At 45.6% G+C, this 18,119-nt stretch overlaps 2 protein-coding genes across 7 annotated transcripts in view; both read right to left on the reverse strand.

The window, feature by feature from the left end:
* Positions 1-4,405, reverse strand: part of LOC110293852 (phosphatidylserine decarboxylase proenzyme, mitochondrial) — a 46,070-nt gene extending 41,665 nt beyond the window's left edge. Inside the window, exon 1 of the mRNA XM_021161698.3 lies at positions 4,312-4,405. Within this exon, the coding sequence (XP_021017357.2) occupies positions 4,312-4,376 (65 nt within the window). The 5' untranslated portion in view covers positions 4,377-4,405. The remainder of the gene's footprint in view (positions 1-4,311) is intronic.
* A 6,180-nt stretch (positions 4,406-10,585) lies between these two features.
* Prr14l (proline rich 14 like) overlaps positions 10,586-18,119 on the reverse strand; it is a 69,161-nt gene continuing 61,627 nt past the window's right edge. For all 6 annotated transcript variants that reach the window (XM_085836594.1, XM_085836592.1, XM_085836590.1 and 3 more), the window contains 2 exons: positions 16,225-16,296; positions 10,586-14,552 (listed from right to left, as the gene is read on the reverse strand). In XM_085836594.1, coding sequence (XP_085692720.1) covers positions 14,252-14,552; positions 16,225-16,296 — 373 coding nt within the window. In that variant the 3' untranslated portion in view covers positions 10,586-14,251. The remainder of the gene's footprint in view (positions 14,553-16,224; positions 16,297-18,119) is intronic.

Raw genomic sequence — 18,119 nt, forward strand, 5'->3', positions numbered from 1 at the left:
GTGGTACTGGTTTTGAAGGCATGAAGTGGACATGGAGGCTTAGTACTGTGGCAGGGATAGAGACCCAGAAAAGAGCCCAAGAGAGGCCACTGATGAGATGCCAGTACCACAGAATGACCACCAAGAACAGTAGAAGCATGAGTGAGGAGCCAGCTGGGGTCTAGAAGACAAGCTGTGTGTGCTGCAGGAGGAGGAGCTGGAGAAGTGACTCAGGACCCTGGAGTTATCCAGAAGGTCACGAGTGGACACCAGACATTGAACATTGAGGTATTTACACTGTTGGGAGTGTGGTTTTGCTTTGGTCCAATTGTGAGTATGCCCTGATTTTTCCTTCTTGAAGTAAGAAAGTATTTAACTTACTTATTTTTTTTATTTTACAGAAGCCTACAGTTGATAGACTGAATTATTTGTTTGATTGGGTTCTTCAAGATTTCTTAAAAAAAAAAAAAAAGACAAGATTTCTGTGTAGCACTGCTTGTCCTAGAACTCACTCTGTAGACCAGGTCAGCCTTGAACTCTGAGATTACCTGCCTCTACCTCCGGAGTGCTACAATTAAAGGGTGTGCTGCCACAGCCCACCAAGAGACTAAATTTTAAAGTGTTTGAGTTTGTAGACTATAGGAATTTTTAAGTTTGTAAAATGTTTTATATGGTAATGTCAATATTAATGTATGACCATGGGAAAGACAAGGGTTGTGGCTTAGCAGCGAGGTACTCGTATGTCAAGGTGACAAGGGGTCAGTTGTGCTGGCTACTTTTATGTCAACACAAGCTAGAATCATTTGAGAGAAGGGAGCTACAATTAAGAAAGGGCCTCCGCAGACCAGGCAGCAGTGGTACATGCTTTTAATCCAAGCACTTGGCAAGCAGAGACAGGTGGATCTCTGTGAATTTGAGGCCAGCCTTTTTTCCAAAGCCAGGTTCAGGGCAGCCAGTGCTATATAGAGAAACAGTGTCTCAAAAGAAGGAAGGAAGGAAGGAAGGAAGGAAGGAAGGAAGGAAGGAAGGAAGCCAGCCAGCCAGCCTGCCTGCCTGCCTCAGGAAAATTTTAAATTCTAAGCCTCAGTTCTTTCAGTTGTAAAATCAGAACTGACCTCATTAGCAGTAATCCCACCATGTAAAACACCTGGTCCAGGGCCTGCCACTTGCCTACATATGGCTACTACAAAAAGTAATGGCATCAAAAACATTTTTAGGGATGGAGAGATAGATAGCTCAGTGGTTGAGAGCACTGGCTGCTCTTCCAGAGGACCGGGATACAATTCCCATCACCCATATCCAGCACACAACTGTCTGTAACTCTAATTCCAGGGGATCTACAGACACGCATGCAAGTAAAATACCACTGCACATTAAAAAAAAAAATCCTTTAAGATTTATTATTTATATATATGAGTGTTTTGCCTGAATGTATGTGCATGTACCACTTGCATGGATGGTTCCTGAGAAGCTCAAAACTGGGCATTGGATTGCTTGGAACTAAAATTATGGATGGTGAATGAGCTGTCATGTGAGTCTGAGAATTGGGTCCTCTGCAAGAGCAGTCAACATCCTTATTCTTTTTTTGTTTGTTTGTTTTTTCAAGATAGGATTTCTCTGTGTAGCTCTGGCTATTCTGGAACTTCCTCCCAGACCAGACTGGCCTGGAACTCAGAGATCCACCTGCCTCTGCTTCCTGAATGCTGGGATTAAAGGCGTGCACCACCACAACCTGGCATAGCCAGTGTTCTCAGCCAGTGGGGCAACTCTGTAACCCAAAACTTTTTCAAAAAAGAAGAAGATATTCGGGACTGGTGAGATGGCTCAGTGGGTAAGAGCACCCGACTGCTCTTCCGAAGGTCCAGAGTTCAAATCCCAGCAACCACATGGTGGCTCACAACCATCCGTAACGAGATCTGGCACCCTCTTTCTGGAGTGTCTGAAGACAGCTACAGTGTACTTACATATAATAAATAAATAAATCTTAAAAAAAAAAAAGAAGAAGAAGATATTCAATTACCACACACTGGAATTCTTAGTATATCATCTTCAATTACCAATGTCCACCCTATTTCCAGTTGTAAGATGTCTTTGTATTGTGTTTTGTCTGTGTACCTCATGTGTACAGTGCACACAGAGGACCCAAGAAGGCGTCAGATCCCTTGAACTGGAGTTACAGATGGCCATAAGCCACCATACATGTGTGAGAATAATAAGTGCCCTGAACGGCTGAGCCATCTCTTCAGTCCCACATAAAAATCTTTTTTTTCCTTCTTCTTCTTCTTAGTTTTATTTCCACAAAAGGTCACAAACAGCCAAGGAGGGCAATACACTTTGCCCAGAAACAAGTATTTGTACATCTTTAATTTTTACAGAAAATTGCCAGGATCAAGTGTGTGTGTGTATCTGTACAGCAAGTGCCTGCAGTGCCTATGGAGGCCAGAAGGTTTCAGATTTCCTGGAGATGGAGTTACAGATGGTTGTGAGCTGCCATGAAGGCTGTGACTGTACCTCCAATCCCCCTGAAGAGCAGCAAATGCTCTTAACCACTGAGCAACCTCGCTAGCCCTTTACACATTTTTAAATATCATCATGGGTCCTAACATTTTAACTATAGTCCTTACTTCTCTCTCCTACTTTCAAAAGCTAGGAGAGTTCTAAAGCTGAACTGGTAAGTCTCTTGAAAAGCTTTATCCAACATTGTACTTGATATTAAAATATTACCCTTGTCTATTAAACTGTAAGTTCCTTAAGTATAAGGCCAATTGCAAATTAATTAATCAGTAAATTAAATAATGAATGTGGGTAGTGTTGATGCATGTGAATGGGAGGTCAGAGGACAACTTTGGGGATCATTCCCCATGAACCATACAAAAACTTGTTAGGTTTGTTATGATTTATGTTTTTTTCTTTATTGTTGTTTTGCTTTGATATGGGGTCTGAGTATATATTTCTGGCTGGCTGGCAGTCACTATGTAGACCAGGCTGGTCTTGAATTCATAGAGATTCACCTGCTTCTGCCTCCTGAGTGCTGAGATTAAAGGCGTGCATCTTGTTCTTTGATACAGGGTCTATCACTGGCCTAAAGGTCACCAATTAAGCTAGAATGTTTTCTTCTGGCCTCCATGGGTACCAGGGCACACACAGACATACATGCTGGCAAAACATTTACACACACACATTTTAAAAATTGAGCAATGTTGGTGGTGTAGAGATGGTTCAGCAGTTAAGAGTACCAGAGTTGAGCCAGGCGTGGTGGCGCACACCTTCAATCCCAGCACTTGAGAGGCAGAGGCAGGTGGATTTCTGAGTTCGAGGCCAACCTGGTCTACAGAGTGAGTTCCAGGACAGCCAGGGGTACACAGAGAAATCCTCTCTCAAAAATCCAAAAAAAAAAAAAAAAAAAAAAGAGTACCAGAGTGTGGTTCCCAGCATCCATGTCAGGTGGCTCTCAACCACCTGTAATTCCTCCAATTCCAGGAAACTCTTGATAGTCCTATGGACACCTGCAACCACCCATATGCATACACACACACACACAGTTCAAAAAGGTAGAAGTAGTCTTTGCCAAGTAGAAATAAGTATGTAGGCTATTAAGTAACTCAGCCGAGTTGAGAACTGTTTCTTCTCTCTCGTTTGGGTTAAGAACTCTCTCCTCTTCTCCCCTCCCACCCTTCAAAAAAGAATAAACAGCTGGCACATGCCAGTAATCTCGGCTTTTTGGAAGCACTTGGGAGGCTGAGGCAGGAGGATTGCTGTGATTTCGAGGCCAGCCTGGGTTACCTAATGAAACTGTCTGGAGCAGACAAAAAACCAAATGAACAGTCACAATAGATCCCTCATGTCGCTCTCCCACTTCTACCTGCCTAGGAACTTAAGGAACCCAGACGTTTGGGGTCAGCAGGATAAGGACCACAATTCCACCACAGACTTTTCAGATAAAGAAACCTAATTCTTTCGCCTCAAAGCTTTAGAACCCCAGGTGAAGGTCGCTTTGCCGTGCCGTGCTCTTCCAGGTTACACCATCCTGGTAGGAAGGCAAACACCCGAGAAAAGGAGATCGACTCTGCTTCCACTCTAGAGACCAGCGGGCAGCAGAATATGGGTTTGGTTGTCCCTGTGCACTTCCACCGAGCCTTTAGGCCACACCCATTTCACGGTCCACGCGGTGGCTTGTAGCACCTGTTCTGACGCCGAGGGAAAGGTGGCTCCGTGTCCTTCCTGTCAGAGCTACTCGCGGCGAGCCGGCGACGAGAACTGGCTTCGCTCTCAGAGCCTGGCTTGGTCTGTGCTGACCCCTACCCCAGCAGCCTCCCGTCCGTCCGTCCATACCTGCTCCGCCACAGCACACCTCCACGAAGCGAGCGCACACACGCGCGACCCCCAGACGCCGCCATCTCGCCTCCTCCTGGGCGGACACGCCCCCTTCCGCCTTCGGACGCACGCCCTTGTCGTCACCGGGCCAATCAGGAACGTGGAAGGCTGGGCCCGGAAGCTTCACTGCGTACGGCTCCGCCTCTGCCGGGCCCACCCCCGCGGAGTGTGTGGGCAGGCGATGGGGCCGGCGCGCCGAGGCGATGGGACAGCCGCTCCTGTGCCCGAAAAATCTGAGCCACCTTGTGCTCAGTCACGATGTGTGCATGGCACAAGGATGCTGGCGCCCTCGGAGGCCAGAAGAAGGCGTTGGATCCCTTGGAGCGGGGTGTCTATTCTTATCTCATTGATGGGGCTCCAGAGGTTTATGTAAGAAACATGGAAAGCTGTCAAACTAGGCTCCCGGTGATGGTGCTTTCTCCTGTTCTTTCCAGTTATGAGGGGAAAACGAATTTTTCAGTGGTACATAACAGTTTTGGGGTTTTTTTTTCTAAGCGCTGACTTGGATATTAAGCGCAGCCAGCCCTTGGATATTATTACCGTTTTAAAGGTCAGCGAGGATAAGCAACTTTCTCAAGGGCACATTAACCCCGCAAAGGACTCGCAAATTGTATGATAGAAAATCCAGTATTTCTACATCATTGGCGTCAAAACCCATGATCTGAACACCCCGTCCCCCTTTTAAGGCCCTAGAAAAATGGCTGAACCTGAATGCAAAAACTGAAGGAAGGCAGCCCTGATTTTTCTTCTAGTAAACACCAAATGGATAAGCTAATTCGCGCTTTAGATTATTTCTGGATAGTTACTTAAATTCAGTTACAGCAAAACCAGCCACTAAAGAGAACCTAAGCCGGGCATGGTGGCGCACCCCTTTAATCCCAGCACTCAGGAGGCAGAAGCAGGAAGATTTCTGAGTTCCAGGCCAGCCTGGTCTACAAAGTGAGTTCCAGGACAGCCAGGGCTATACAGAGAAACCCTGTCTCGAAAAACCAAAAAAAAAAAAAAGAGAGAGAGAACCTAAGAAGTCACAAGTTTGATAATTCAAGGCAAACACCTCCCTTTGTCATACTTTTCCAGAGCCTGGAAAAGAAACACACACAACATAATTTTGGTATGGAATTGAGTGTTGTAATTCAAATGATTGAGGTAAGTTATTTCAAAATAACACTGGAATCCCAGTATTTTGGAGTGTCCTGAATTCCAGGCCAGCCTGGGCTACCTAGACCCTGTTTTAACAACAACAACAACAAAACAAAAACCCTAGTTTTATATAACACAGTATTTTTTTCAATTCTTTAGAAAACACGTTATAAATATACTGTATATATCTTTTTTACAAGGAGCAAAACTAAAAACACATGATAAAAGAGGTGGTGAGAGGGCTCGGTGGTTAAGAGCACTAGTTGCTCTTTTAAAGGACCCGGTTCAATTCCCAGCACCAGATGGTGTGTCACAAGTATCTATAACCCCAGTTCCAGGAGATGCCATGCTCTTCTGGCCTCTGAGGGCACCAGGCATGCAAGATGCGAGCAGACACACGTACAGTTAAAACACTCATGTGTGCAGGTTCTGGTTGTGGCCAGAAGGCATTGAATATCTTGTAATTGAAGTTATAGAGAGTTTGAGTTACCTAGTGTGGGTACTGGAAACAAGGTCTTCTAAAAGAGTAGCCAGTGCTCTTAACTACTGAGCCATCTCTCTAAGCCCTGAGAAAATTTATATATTGGATTTGACAATGACTTCTTGGCTGTAACAACAAAAGCACAGAGAACAACAAAAGATAACAGAACTTCAAGGTTTAAAAGTTACCTCTTTTTTGCATCTATTAAGCATGTTAATTTTACTATTATTTCTATTACTAGTTAGTGTGGCCACATTACATTTTAATTATTCACTTAATGTGTATGTTTTGCCTGTTTACATGTATATGCACACCATACGTGTATGGCTAGATCTGGAACTGGAGTTGAATACCATCCTGTGGGTACTAGAAACTCCAGCCTTCTGTAAGAGCATCCAACATGTGTTCTTAACCATTGAACCATCTCTCTAGCCCCTAATTAGAATTTTATTTTTCTGTTATTTTAAGTTATGGATCTGTGTGTAGATATGCCACATTTGTAGGTGTCCCCTTAGACTAGAGGTGTCGCATGCCCCCAGGGCTCATGGGAACCAAAGTCAGGACCTCTGGGAGAACAGTGCATGCTCTTTTTTTTTTGGGGGGGGGGTGTTTTGAGACAGGGTTTCTCTGTATCGCCCTGGCTGTCCTGGAACTCACTTTGTAGACCAGGATGGCCTCGAACTCAGAAATCTGCCTGCCTCTGCCTCCCGAGTGCTGGGATTAAAGGCATGCGCCACCACCGCCCGGCCAGTGCATGCTCTTAACCACTGACTCAACTCTCCAGCTCTCAATTCCTTATATTTTTGAGTCAGGATCATGATATGTAGCCCAGGCTGTCCTGAGACTGGTCTAAAAGTCAGGATCTTCATGTCTTGGCCTCCTAAGTACCAGGGTTACGGTGTGACCCACCATGTGTAACTTATTCAGTTTTCAACGCCTTTTTGAGATAATACCCACATAGAATTAATTCATAATACATTTTAAGTGTAAATCCACTGGATTTCATATATACAAACATGTGCAAGCAATATCAATCATTTTTAGGACATTTAATCATGTATCAGGGAAAGCTCATACTGATCAATGATAATTTCTATGTCCCTCACAGCCCTCACTTGAGTCCTAAGCAGCTACCACCCTACATTCTGTTCCATTGACTTTCCTATTCTTCATTTTCATATAAATGTAATACCATGACGTGTGTACTCTTGCATATTTAATCAGTGTATATGCTGGCTAGTTTTATGTCGACTCAACATAAATTAGGGTCATCTGAGAGGAGGAACCTCAAATGAGAAAATGCCTCTATAAGATCTGGATGTAGGCAGGTATGTAGGGCATTTTCTTAATTAGTGATTAGTGGGGAAGGGTCCAGCCCATTGTGGGTGGTGCTTATCCCTGGACAGGTGGTCCTGGATTTGGTAAGAAAGCAGGTTGAATCACTTCTTGGCCTTTTGGCTAAGATCAAGTGAAGAAAGCAGGTTGAGCAAGCCATGGGGAGCAAGCCAGTAAGCAGCACCCCTCCGTGGCCTGGGCTTCAGCTCCTGCCTCCAGGTTCCTGTCCTGACTTCCCCTCATTGACTGTGACTCAGGATAAAGCCAAATAAGCCCTTTTCTCCCCAAATTTTTGGTCACGGTGTTTCACCACAATCAGACATCCTAAGACAGCGTGTTTTCAGTGATTAGTACATGGAAACCCTGCACTATAAGCTTTCATATACAAGTTTTATGGTCAAGCGTTTTCATTTGTCTCAGGTGCAGACTTTAGAAGCATTTAATTGTTTCAGGAGTTGCCTGAAATGTATTTGTTTAGAAATGGAATTTCTCTGTGTAGTCCTGGTTGTCCTGGAAGTCTCTCTGTACACTAGGCTGGGCTGGCTCTCACAGAGATCCACCTGCCTCTGCCTCCCAAGTGCTGGGATTAAAGGCTGCTGCCACCATAGCCACCATATGCTGCACCTCTTAGCTGTCTGGCCACCTTCCCCTGGGCCAGAGGTTGAGGCAGAGCTTTTCTAATGTTGGCCTTGGGAAACAATGAAGATACAAATACTAATGATAATCTAGAGGCTAAATATAAAGCATACTATTTGGATTGAGTTCTTTATGGATTACTAACTACATGGGTAGGAGTGTAACTTTTTTATTTTTGAGACAGGGTTTCTCTGTGTAGCTCTCTGGCTGTCCTGGCACTCACTCTGTAGACCAGGCTGGCCTCGAACTCAGAAATCCGCCTGCCTCTACCTCCCAAGTGCTGGGATTAAAGGCATGTGCCACCACCACCACCACCACCTGGCTAAACCTAGGAATTCTTGATTGCTAGAAAGCACTCTATCAAACTAAACTAACTAATCTACATCACAATATATTTTGTTTTACAGTAATATAAAAGTTGGGTCAGCAAGCTGGCTCTGCTGGAAGATACTTGCTGCCACGCTGGGAGATTCAACGTCAGTCCCCAGAATCCACATGGTGAAAGCAGAGAATCAATTCTACTAAGAGCACCCTTGCCTACATGAGACCCTGTTTCAAAGATTCTAAAGAGGAGAAAAGATCAGCAGTTCAGAGCACTTGGTGCTCCTACCAAATAATACAAATCTGGGTCCTAGTACCCAAATGTCAGCTTACAACCTTCTATAATTCCAGTTCCAGGGCATCTAGCACCCTCTTCTGGCCTCCATGGCACACACACAGTGCCCTTACAGACACACCTGTGCAAAACATTCACACACATAAAATTAAATACATCTTTTTAAAAGGGGTGGGGTGGGGGTGGGGCTAGGAGGTGGGTTAAGAGAATATACTGCTCATCTATCCCTGAGTTCAATTCCCAGCACCCATGTCAACCACCTGTAACTCAAGCTCCCCATCTGGTACCTCTAGCCTCTGCAGGCACCTCGTTCATGTGCTCACAATCCCCCACCCCCACGTATATATACATAGTTAAAATACTAAATTTTTAAAAAGGGGGAAGTAATATATTTTTCCAAGGTGGGTATACTGACAGCTCAGGTGGCTGAGTCAGGAGACTATAAAGTACAAGGTCAACTCGGCTACATAGTAAGATCTTATCTCAGGAAAAATAATATCATAGAAAGAATGTGTGAAAAGGGAGGAGGAGGGGGAGAGAGAGATAGGGACCTTTAGAAGAATTCCTAGACAAGTTACATATCCAACTTTACCATTCTGACATGTTTACCCGAGTAGGTGATTCCAACTTGATGCCACTTCCAATGAGCCACAGCCAATCAGACAGTGCCTGTTCCACAGTGCATGTCTGCTCTGCTCCTGGAGCTGCACAGAGCCAGACAGTGTGTTATCAGAACCTGAGCAGCCACTACACAGGCCCTTCGAGGAATGGCAAGGATTGAGAGAGGAGAGATTAAACAGCTTTCCAATATTAAGGAGGCTTTTGAGATGGACATGGGCGGGTCTGTGCTCTACTTACACATAGGAAAGCCACTCATTCATTCGTGAAGCCTGAGGCGCCATCACCCAGTCACACTCGGGGACAGAGTCTGAGAAATGTGTCCTTAGGTGTTTAGGTGCTTTCTTGTGTGAATGTCAAACTGTGACTGCCAGTAGTGCATTTACACAACCCTGGATGGTGTGGGTCTGCCATTCAATGAGGTTGTGTTCAGAGAGAGGGGGCTGGAGCCAGAGCTGGATCCTGAGACACTGAACACCCGAGGCACCTGCTTTAACACCCGACTAGGTTCCTGGCCCCTGTGGCCACTTGATGCTCTGAGCATGCAATGCTGAAGTTGCTACCTGTTAGTAAGTCTTCTGACTTTTGACTAAGATTATATTCTAGTTCGGCATTGTAGCACACACCAATAATCCCAGTACTCAGGAGGCAGAAGCAAGCAGATCTTTGTGAGTTTGAAGCCAGCCTGGTCTGCATAGTGAGTTCCAGATCAGCCACATGGTGAGAATACATGGTGAGAGTCTTTCTCAATAATAAATAGACAAATAAAAACAAGAGTGGACTCTAATACAATAAAAACTTACATAGATCAGTAAGCCATTTATTAGCACTATCAAGTATGTACTGTACACAATTGTGCTACATTTTTACAAGACTGGCAATGCACTGGCTTGTTTGCACCAAGACCTGAGTAAAACACATCATCACAGCTGTGACCTCACTAGGTCCCAGGAATTTTTCAGCTCCATTACCATCTTATGGTAATATGCAGTTCATTGACCAAAATGATATTTAGGCGGTAAATAGCTGTAAATATAAAACATTGTTCTAGGTACCAAAGAGACCAGAAGGGTCTAGAGCTAAGAAAATGAAAGGTCCTGACCTTGTAGAGCTTTTGTTATAGTTATTAGCACAGTCAGGGGGGAGGAGCCATAACAAAATGCCTTGGGGTGTGCGGGCAGCAGATATGGAATGGGAGGGGACCATGTTCAAGACCAGCGATCTGGGAATGCAAAGATCTGGATGACGTGATGGAAGTGACCATGCAGGAATGTGAGGGAGGTTCTGGCACAGGAGCAGCAAGCACACCTATTAAGGTGGGAGCATGTCTAATTGGAATATTACCGGAAAAATTCAAACCTACTACCAAGCCCTAAAGAACAAAATAGCCTTGACAATTATCTGAATGGTTTTCAAGAAAAATTTATTTCCATAAATTAATTAATGTAACAGTGGGCATTTAGAGTCACAAACTATCAAACAGAAAAGGAACTGTAGGGTATCATGTATACTAGCATTACCAAAGATGGACACATTTCACTGAACTATTAGCCATGATAATACAGGAACACTTGGGACAGCAACTTACTGGCCCAGATCCTAGTTCAAGGGGGCCTCTTGTTGAGAATTAAAATCCAACCAACACCAGACAGTCTTATAAAGACAGAACGAGCCTCAGATTTTAGCATGCTGGGCTGGATGGCGGCTAAATGAGGGCCCCAGCTTCACAACCAAGATAGCTTTTGCTGGTCAAAGTGTGGCTAAATTGGAATATTAATTAATTGTGATTTGAACAAAATTATCTCATCTTCCTAGCCAGTTCTATATAGTTCAGTCCAGGAAAGTAGCCCTCTCCTGACAGGAATGCAGGTGAGGACATTCCATACCACTGGCCAATTATTTATGCTTTGGATACAGCCACCCACAATGTGGTCATTAAAAAGGCCCTTTTCATGATACCAGGGGAAAAGCTATAGAAACAAACCAAGGATATTAAAGAAAGCACCAACTGCATACTCCCCTCCCCCCAGGTACCAGGAGGAAAGTATTACAACCTAAAAGTTGGTCTTGCACAGATCTTAATGCACATGGTACAGAGGAGACTGAGCCCCAGCCTGGGGAGATGGAGGGCTGTGTCCACTTGGCTGCACTGCAGCCCCGGACCTGCTGCCACAGCCCTGCAGACTTGCTGCTGCTCTTAGCCTGGTGGGCAGAGGACACACCCAGGGGAAGGATGCCCAGAGGGTGGGATCTACAACTGACCTCAGGCTGGCTCTGGAGCCCTCACAGAAGACCCTTTCAGGCAAAATTGTGGAAAAAAAAAAAAGTCATGATTTTCACAGCTCTTGGAGGAGCACAAAGTTTAGGATTCACAGCATGAGTTTCTGAGCTCTTCAGGCTCGAGTAAGGCAAAAAAGCTTCATCTCTTCCCACTGCACCTCTCTCAGTCAGCTCTTACAGTAAGGGCAGCAGGAAGACAGACACAATCTGCTTTAACAGGTGATGAGGTACATCTAGATGGATGGAGAGGCGGGATGGGACAGCAGGGGAGGAAAAGAAGACAGGCACTAGTGAGGGAGGAGGCTGCTCTGGCGAGAGACTGAAAGGTGGCCAAGGAAACGACTGAAATCTGGCTGGACCTGAGATTTCTCTTCTTTCCCCATAATCATGAAAACACTAAACTTCCGAGGTGAGCTACAGCTAGGTATGTTGTGCTTAATGGCAGCTTCTCATCACTTGGGTGGGAAGTCCCCATCCTCAGAAATTCTACCTTTACAGAACCAATCTATAGGTTTGGCAGGTGACATGCCAGCAGCCACCACCTCCAGTCATTGTCAAAGACCACGGTTCTGAGGACACTAAGGTGTCTCTGAGGCTGGCTGACCACTGTGAAACATGATGGTAAGACAGGAGTGACTGAGTCTCTTAGTTCTGAGCCAGAGGGCAGACCAAGATGGCAGATTTCCTCTTCCATTCCCAGGACAAGTCCTGTGCTCCGAGATGCTAAGAGTCCAGACCAGTGTTTCCAGCCTCTTACATGCCACACTAGTCATGGACAAATTCTAGAGGTCTGTATGCTGGTGGTACCCCAGCTGTGGACACCCCACCTTATTGTCTTCTGGATAATCTGATGCCCCAGTAACCATGGTGGTTAAACTGATGAATGGCTGTTTACTGCCCACTAGCTTGCAAGCTGTCTAACGTACAGTGTCTCAGATGTACTTGTAGAAGGGCAAAATGTGTAACTCATTTCAGTCCCTGAAGTAACAACACAGGGTTCAGAAGCACTGAGTAACTAAAACTCCTGCCCCAACGAGGGAGAGAGATTCAGGTGAACACAGGTCACATTTGTATGGTCTGGGCATCATGTGTAAACCAGGATCTGCATACACTGCTGAAGACCATCGTGCAAACTAGCCTGTTGTCTTCTGTGATAGAGCTATGACCTGCAAGTCTCCACAGGCCAGCAGGTGTGTGTTAACTTATTTAAGCAGCTGAGGAGGTGAAGGACATGATACGTTTTCCCATACTTATGTCCAGTTTACTGATTAAAGGAAAGGCACATAAAGACCCTGAACTGGTGCCCCTTCTCCTTAGCCACTGACAAATGGGGAATGAAAGAATCCTAGAAGCGTTGGCCAACATTCCAGGACAGCACTGCTCACTCTTCTCTACAGACGGACAGAGAAATGTTCCTGGACCAAGCCAGGAGAATGGGAAGAAATGAGCATTGTTCAGTAGCTAGCTTGAGCATCTTAAGCCATCAGCCAAGCAGTTTCTTCTGACCTCTGAGTGGTAGGTGTGAAGAATGAATGGGAGAGAGGGTGGGATGAGAACACACAGGAGAGGAAGGAGCATAGCGAGGACACTGGGAGGGTGAGCTCTGAGGGCCTGCTGCTCAGACGACGCAGCCTACCACCTGCAGACTCCTCTGGGCGCAAACCTAGAAACTGTGCTACTTGTAGCATGCAAACCTTTCCAGTAGGTTTGACGAGGGAGCAGAGTCCACGAGGCACTCTCAGAGAGCACTGGCTCTGGCCTTTGACAGAACCAGGCACTCTAGCAGCTGAAGATGCTCTTGGTCAGCCTCTGACACCACTGCTAACTTCACCATATACCAACATTTCAGAGAAAACCACACTCCTCCTTAACAGTTTTTAAGTGGTTACGAGAGAAATCTGCTTTTATGCATGTCACTAAACGAATATGTGTATTCAGTGGGCAGGACTGAGAAGGAGGTGAAAAAGTGCTTCCTCTAGTGAACTACATGAAAAGCTGGGGGTGGGGGAGGGCTGCCTGAAACACATGATTGGGAACACTGCCCCTCCATGTGCTGATCAATGCCTGTCACATATTCTCCTAAGACATATATTGTCTTTCTCCTTAATGTCTTACAAAATGGTTTAAAATCACATTTAGAGACCCCAAACATGCAGCAATAATAAAAAACAAAATAAGAAAAAAATGAAAATAATCAACACCATAACATTAAAAAGTGCAACTTACGTTGGGGCCTGGACGGGCTCCTCTGGCACTAGTGACCCGCAGTCACAGATGGGAGAAAAGATGGGGAAAAGCCACAAACACACACAAACACACATTCTCTCAGAATAAAGGTCCTGGGCAGACAGAATCAAAGTCAGGAAACACACCAGTTCATCTTTCTCAGTCACCATAACAAGTTGGTGAGAACACAAGGCCAGGCAGCCAGGTCCTCCCCAGGCCAGGTTTCTAAGTCATCTTGGGCGAGCAGCACCATGAATGAAGAGGAGCTTTCGTGTGGACTCACAGACAACGAGGCCTTAGATTCCTAGTGTTGCTTAAGATGTGTGGCTTTTCCACCTGTGATGGGAGACAGGAAGGAGGTGGCCTGGTCACTCAGGGCCATTCCCAGGAGAAAGGGAGCGTTCCTGAGGCTCTAGACTCAGCAGTAGAATTAGAGGGCCCTTCTTCACCAGCTTCTAAAAAGGCTGCACCTTGAAATAAGTAAAAAGTCATGGGCTGGGCATTGTGAGTGGTTTGGGCACAGGGCTTAAAATCAGGGAACCTCTTCCAGGGAGGTGTGCAGAAGTTCAGAATGGAGGCCCGGAACTGTTCTCAGCAGCTGGCTGATGCTCCTGCTCCTCCTCCTTGGCGAAGAAAGTCTCCAGCTCCATCAGCTTCTGAATCAGAAGAGCATCCAGCTGCTGAGTCTGCAGAGCCGCCTTCTGGGCCCTGGTGAAGCTGCCGGCCAGCTTCACCTTACCTCGAGCTCGTCTCTTTCGAGGGACGGTAAAATCCTGGAATTCCAGAACACGCTTCCTTTTCTGCTGGCTGATAGAGACAAGGGTACCATTTCGTTCTTTGGGTTCCTCAAAGATGGTCTCTAAACACCTAAGGACAGAGCACAAATCAGAATCACCAACAGTCCCAAGCTGTCTGTACTGACTCCCAATTCAACTGTGTCCTGTGGCCAATTGCTGTTTCTATGCATGAGAAAAAGCACACGTGTGTTTATAACTATGTGCACAAAGTGAAAGTTAGAACTGACGGGTGTACAGCAAGACTGAGGCTGGTTCCTCACACTAGTATATATAATAGAGGCTGGTTCCTCACACTAGTGTGCTAACTTCTGGTTTTGTAAATGCTCTCCACAGCAGTTGACACTGGGCCATTGACTGTCACATAGCCCTGGTCAAGATGATTCCCGAGCCCTCTACTTCTGCCTCCCATGTGCTGGGATTACACATGCACTACCACACCAGCACGCAGACAACGAGCCTTTTAAACTATGAACAATATGGAATTCTACCACAAATTTACTTTGAGCTTTCCTTCTGTGAACAAAGCTATTAGTTCACAAACCACAAAATAAAAAATAAATGAAAACTGGTGGCTGGGATCAGCCATAGGACGTTTGCCTAACACACATGAGGGGCCTGGGCTACAACCCAGCATGGTCTTAAAGAAAGGAAAGACAGATAAGATGATGCAAGTCTGTAGTCTCAACTAGCAGGAAGGCTGAAGGACAGTCACTTGATTTGGGGGCAAGCCCTGAGTAGGCCTAGAATTTGGTAACCAGTGGTACATACCTCCAATGGTAACAAACAACATGCACTGTCCTGCATGGGGCTCTTACCTACGAAAGACCCTGAGCTTATTTACATTTTATTAACACTGTCCGATTCGCTTTAAACAGCTATGCATTCTATTTCCTTGTAAGAATGGACCTAAGTTCAGTGAGCACCCTAATAATGGACACTTTTGGTTGTTCCTGTCTTGCCAGTTACCTAGCAATGCTATGAATGGGCTTCTAGGCAGAATGCCTTCCAGGCAGAGCCCATGTCCAGAGTCCTGGGATAAAATACCAGTATTCTCTTCCTTCAACCCAGACAAATCAGGCAATTTAGTGCCCGTCACTGCTTTGAACTGACTTTAGACCCAGAGCAGGCCAGTGATACCACATCAGTATCTGGGCTAAGATCATGGCTGAAGCAGTAACTACAAGCCCAGATGAAACACGGCAATGTATTCATCAAGACCCACCTGTAAAGCACACAGACTGTTACATAGGCCCGAATCCCATTTCATATCACTGACCCCAATACAAGAACTCAGACCCCTATTCTAGCTACTTTTTTGTTTTGTTTTGTTTTTCGAGACAGGGTTTCTCTGTGTAACCCTGGCTGTCCTGGCACTCACTCTGTAGACCAGGCTGGCCTCGAACTCAGAAATCCGACTGCCTCTGCCTCCCAAGTACTGGGATTAAAGGCGTGCGCTACCACGCCCAGCTTTCTAGCTACTTCTAAAGCCCAACACTGGACTAGATATGGGGCCACCTGTAATACAGAGCTTTCCAGAGGCAGAAGCAGGTGGATCTGTGAATTTTAGACTAGCCAAGCATGCATGATGAGACTGCCCCACAAAAAAAAAAAAAAAAAAAAAAAAAACAACAAGAAAAGTCCAGTCAATACTGGGTAGAGTTGAGTTGAAATGCTTTTCTACCCAAGAAAGGTGAGAGGCATCAGTCAGTCCAGCACTGCCCGAGCCTGGCTGCAGGACTCACCTGCTAGCAGGAGGAGACTTGTAATTCTTGTTTGTATAGATTTCCTCTAAACTAAACTCCTTCTTCTTTAACCTGTGAAGAGAAGAGACAATCCTCACTAGCTGTCACTGTCATAAACTCTTCCAAGTTAAAAACGAGAAAAACTGTTCATCCCACTACTGGCCACTAGAGCTGCAGGAACTGCTCAGGCCCTGGCACATCAGGAAAGTACTCTAATACAGTTTCATACCAGCTGTGTCCTGTGCCAGGGTGCCTGCCTCTTTGGCATTTTGGGTTCTACGAGACAAGGTCTCACTAGGTAGCCCAGTCAGACACTCCTGCCTCCTCTGAAAGCTGGGGACACATGCACGAGCCTGCGCCCAGATACTTTCTCTCCATGAGCAGTGCTGGGCCTTGTGAATGCTGGACAGGTGCTGGACCACTAACCTGGCCACATACTCTTTTTTTATTCTTCATGGCTTAGAAATGATAAGCTTTAGTGGCTGGCAAGAATTTAATGAACACAATGAACTTTTATTGGGTGAGTTGGTTAGTTTATTCATTCACTCATTCATTTATTTATAAGATAAGATTTCTCTGTATAGCCCTGGCTATCCTGGAACTCCCCCCAACCCCACCCCCCAAAAAGAGAAAAAAGAAAAAAGGAAAAAGAAAAAAGTGTAAATCCACAATGATACAACACTGACCGACCTTTCAAGTGTCTGCTTCCTCTTTTTGACAAGATCTAAGTTCGGGAATTTTGCACATTTTAAAATTGGGCTGTTCATTTCCTCACTGAGTTTTAAGAGTTTGTGGTGCAAGGATACACAGCTCAGGGGTATGGAACTTCCCTGGCCATGCAATAAGGACCCAGGGCTGATCTTAAGTACCGCTGGGCAGAACGAGGGGAGGAGGTGTGTATTCTGGACAATAGTCCTCGCTTAGATTTTCCCTTTCTTTTCTTTTCTTTTCTTTTTTCTTTTCGGTTTTTCAAGACAGGGTTTCTGTGTGTAGCCCTGGCTGTCTCGGAACTCACTCTGTAGACCAGGCTGGCCTCAAACTCAGAAATCTACCTGCCTCTGTGTTCCCAAGTGCTGGGATTAAAGGCATGAGATAAAGAGAGCTGTGAGCTACCATGTCGGTGCTAGGAATTGAACACCAGTCGTGAAAGAGCAGCAAGTGCTCTTAATGGCCAGCCATCTCTTATCCTGAGAACCCTCTCTAACTCCAGTTCCTGGGGATTTGATGCCTTCTCCTGTTCTCTGCAGACCCAGCACACTGATAGTGCATATACGTATACAAGGCTATTCACACATAGTTTATTTTTAAAAATCTTAAAAAGACAAGCTCTCTAACTGAACTGCAAGCTTACTGTTATACGATTTTGGAGTAGGCTATAGAGCTATTCAGTAAACCTCCACCCCCACATAATGTATTGGTCCACCTTACACTGCGGAGTTGAGCTGCATTTGTGGGGATGCCATAGAAAGAAATGCACTAAAAAACTTCTGGTGGTGTGCAGCAGCTTCTTGCCGCTTCCAAGGACTCAAGCTGATTGGATGCACATGCTGAGGCAAGGCACATGGAGGACACGTGATGTTTGGAGGGACTAAATAGGACTCCATGGAGTGAAGGAGACAGAGCTTGGCTTGCTGGTACAGCTAGCTGTAGAACATTTGTGGGTCTCCCATCTTTGCTGATCTTCACCTCTCTGAGAGAGGCACAGCTGAGAACATCTCCTGGTGTTCCTCCTGGTCCCTCCTGCTGACTCAAGCTGAGGCCTGACTGTCTCTGCTAGGTTATGTCACTGCTGTTGCATCTGTGACGTGTTTGTGAGTGGATCGAGCTGCCACTGTCTGCTAACCTGTGGAATGAACAGCTAATTTCCAGACAACACAGAGTTGCTCCAAAAAACC

The sequence above is a fragment of the Mus caroli genome, unplaced genomic scaffold (genome assembly GCF_978045245.1).
Source record: "Mus caroli unplaced genomic scaffold, Mus_caroli_1 scaffold_4, whole genome shotgun sequence".
NCBI classification, from domain to species: Eukaryota; Metazoa; Chordata; class Mammalia; order Rodentia; family Muridae; genus Mus; species Mus caroli.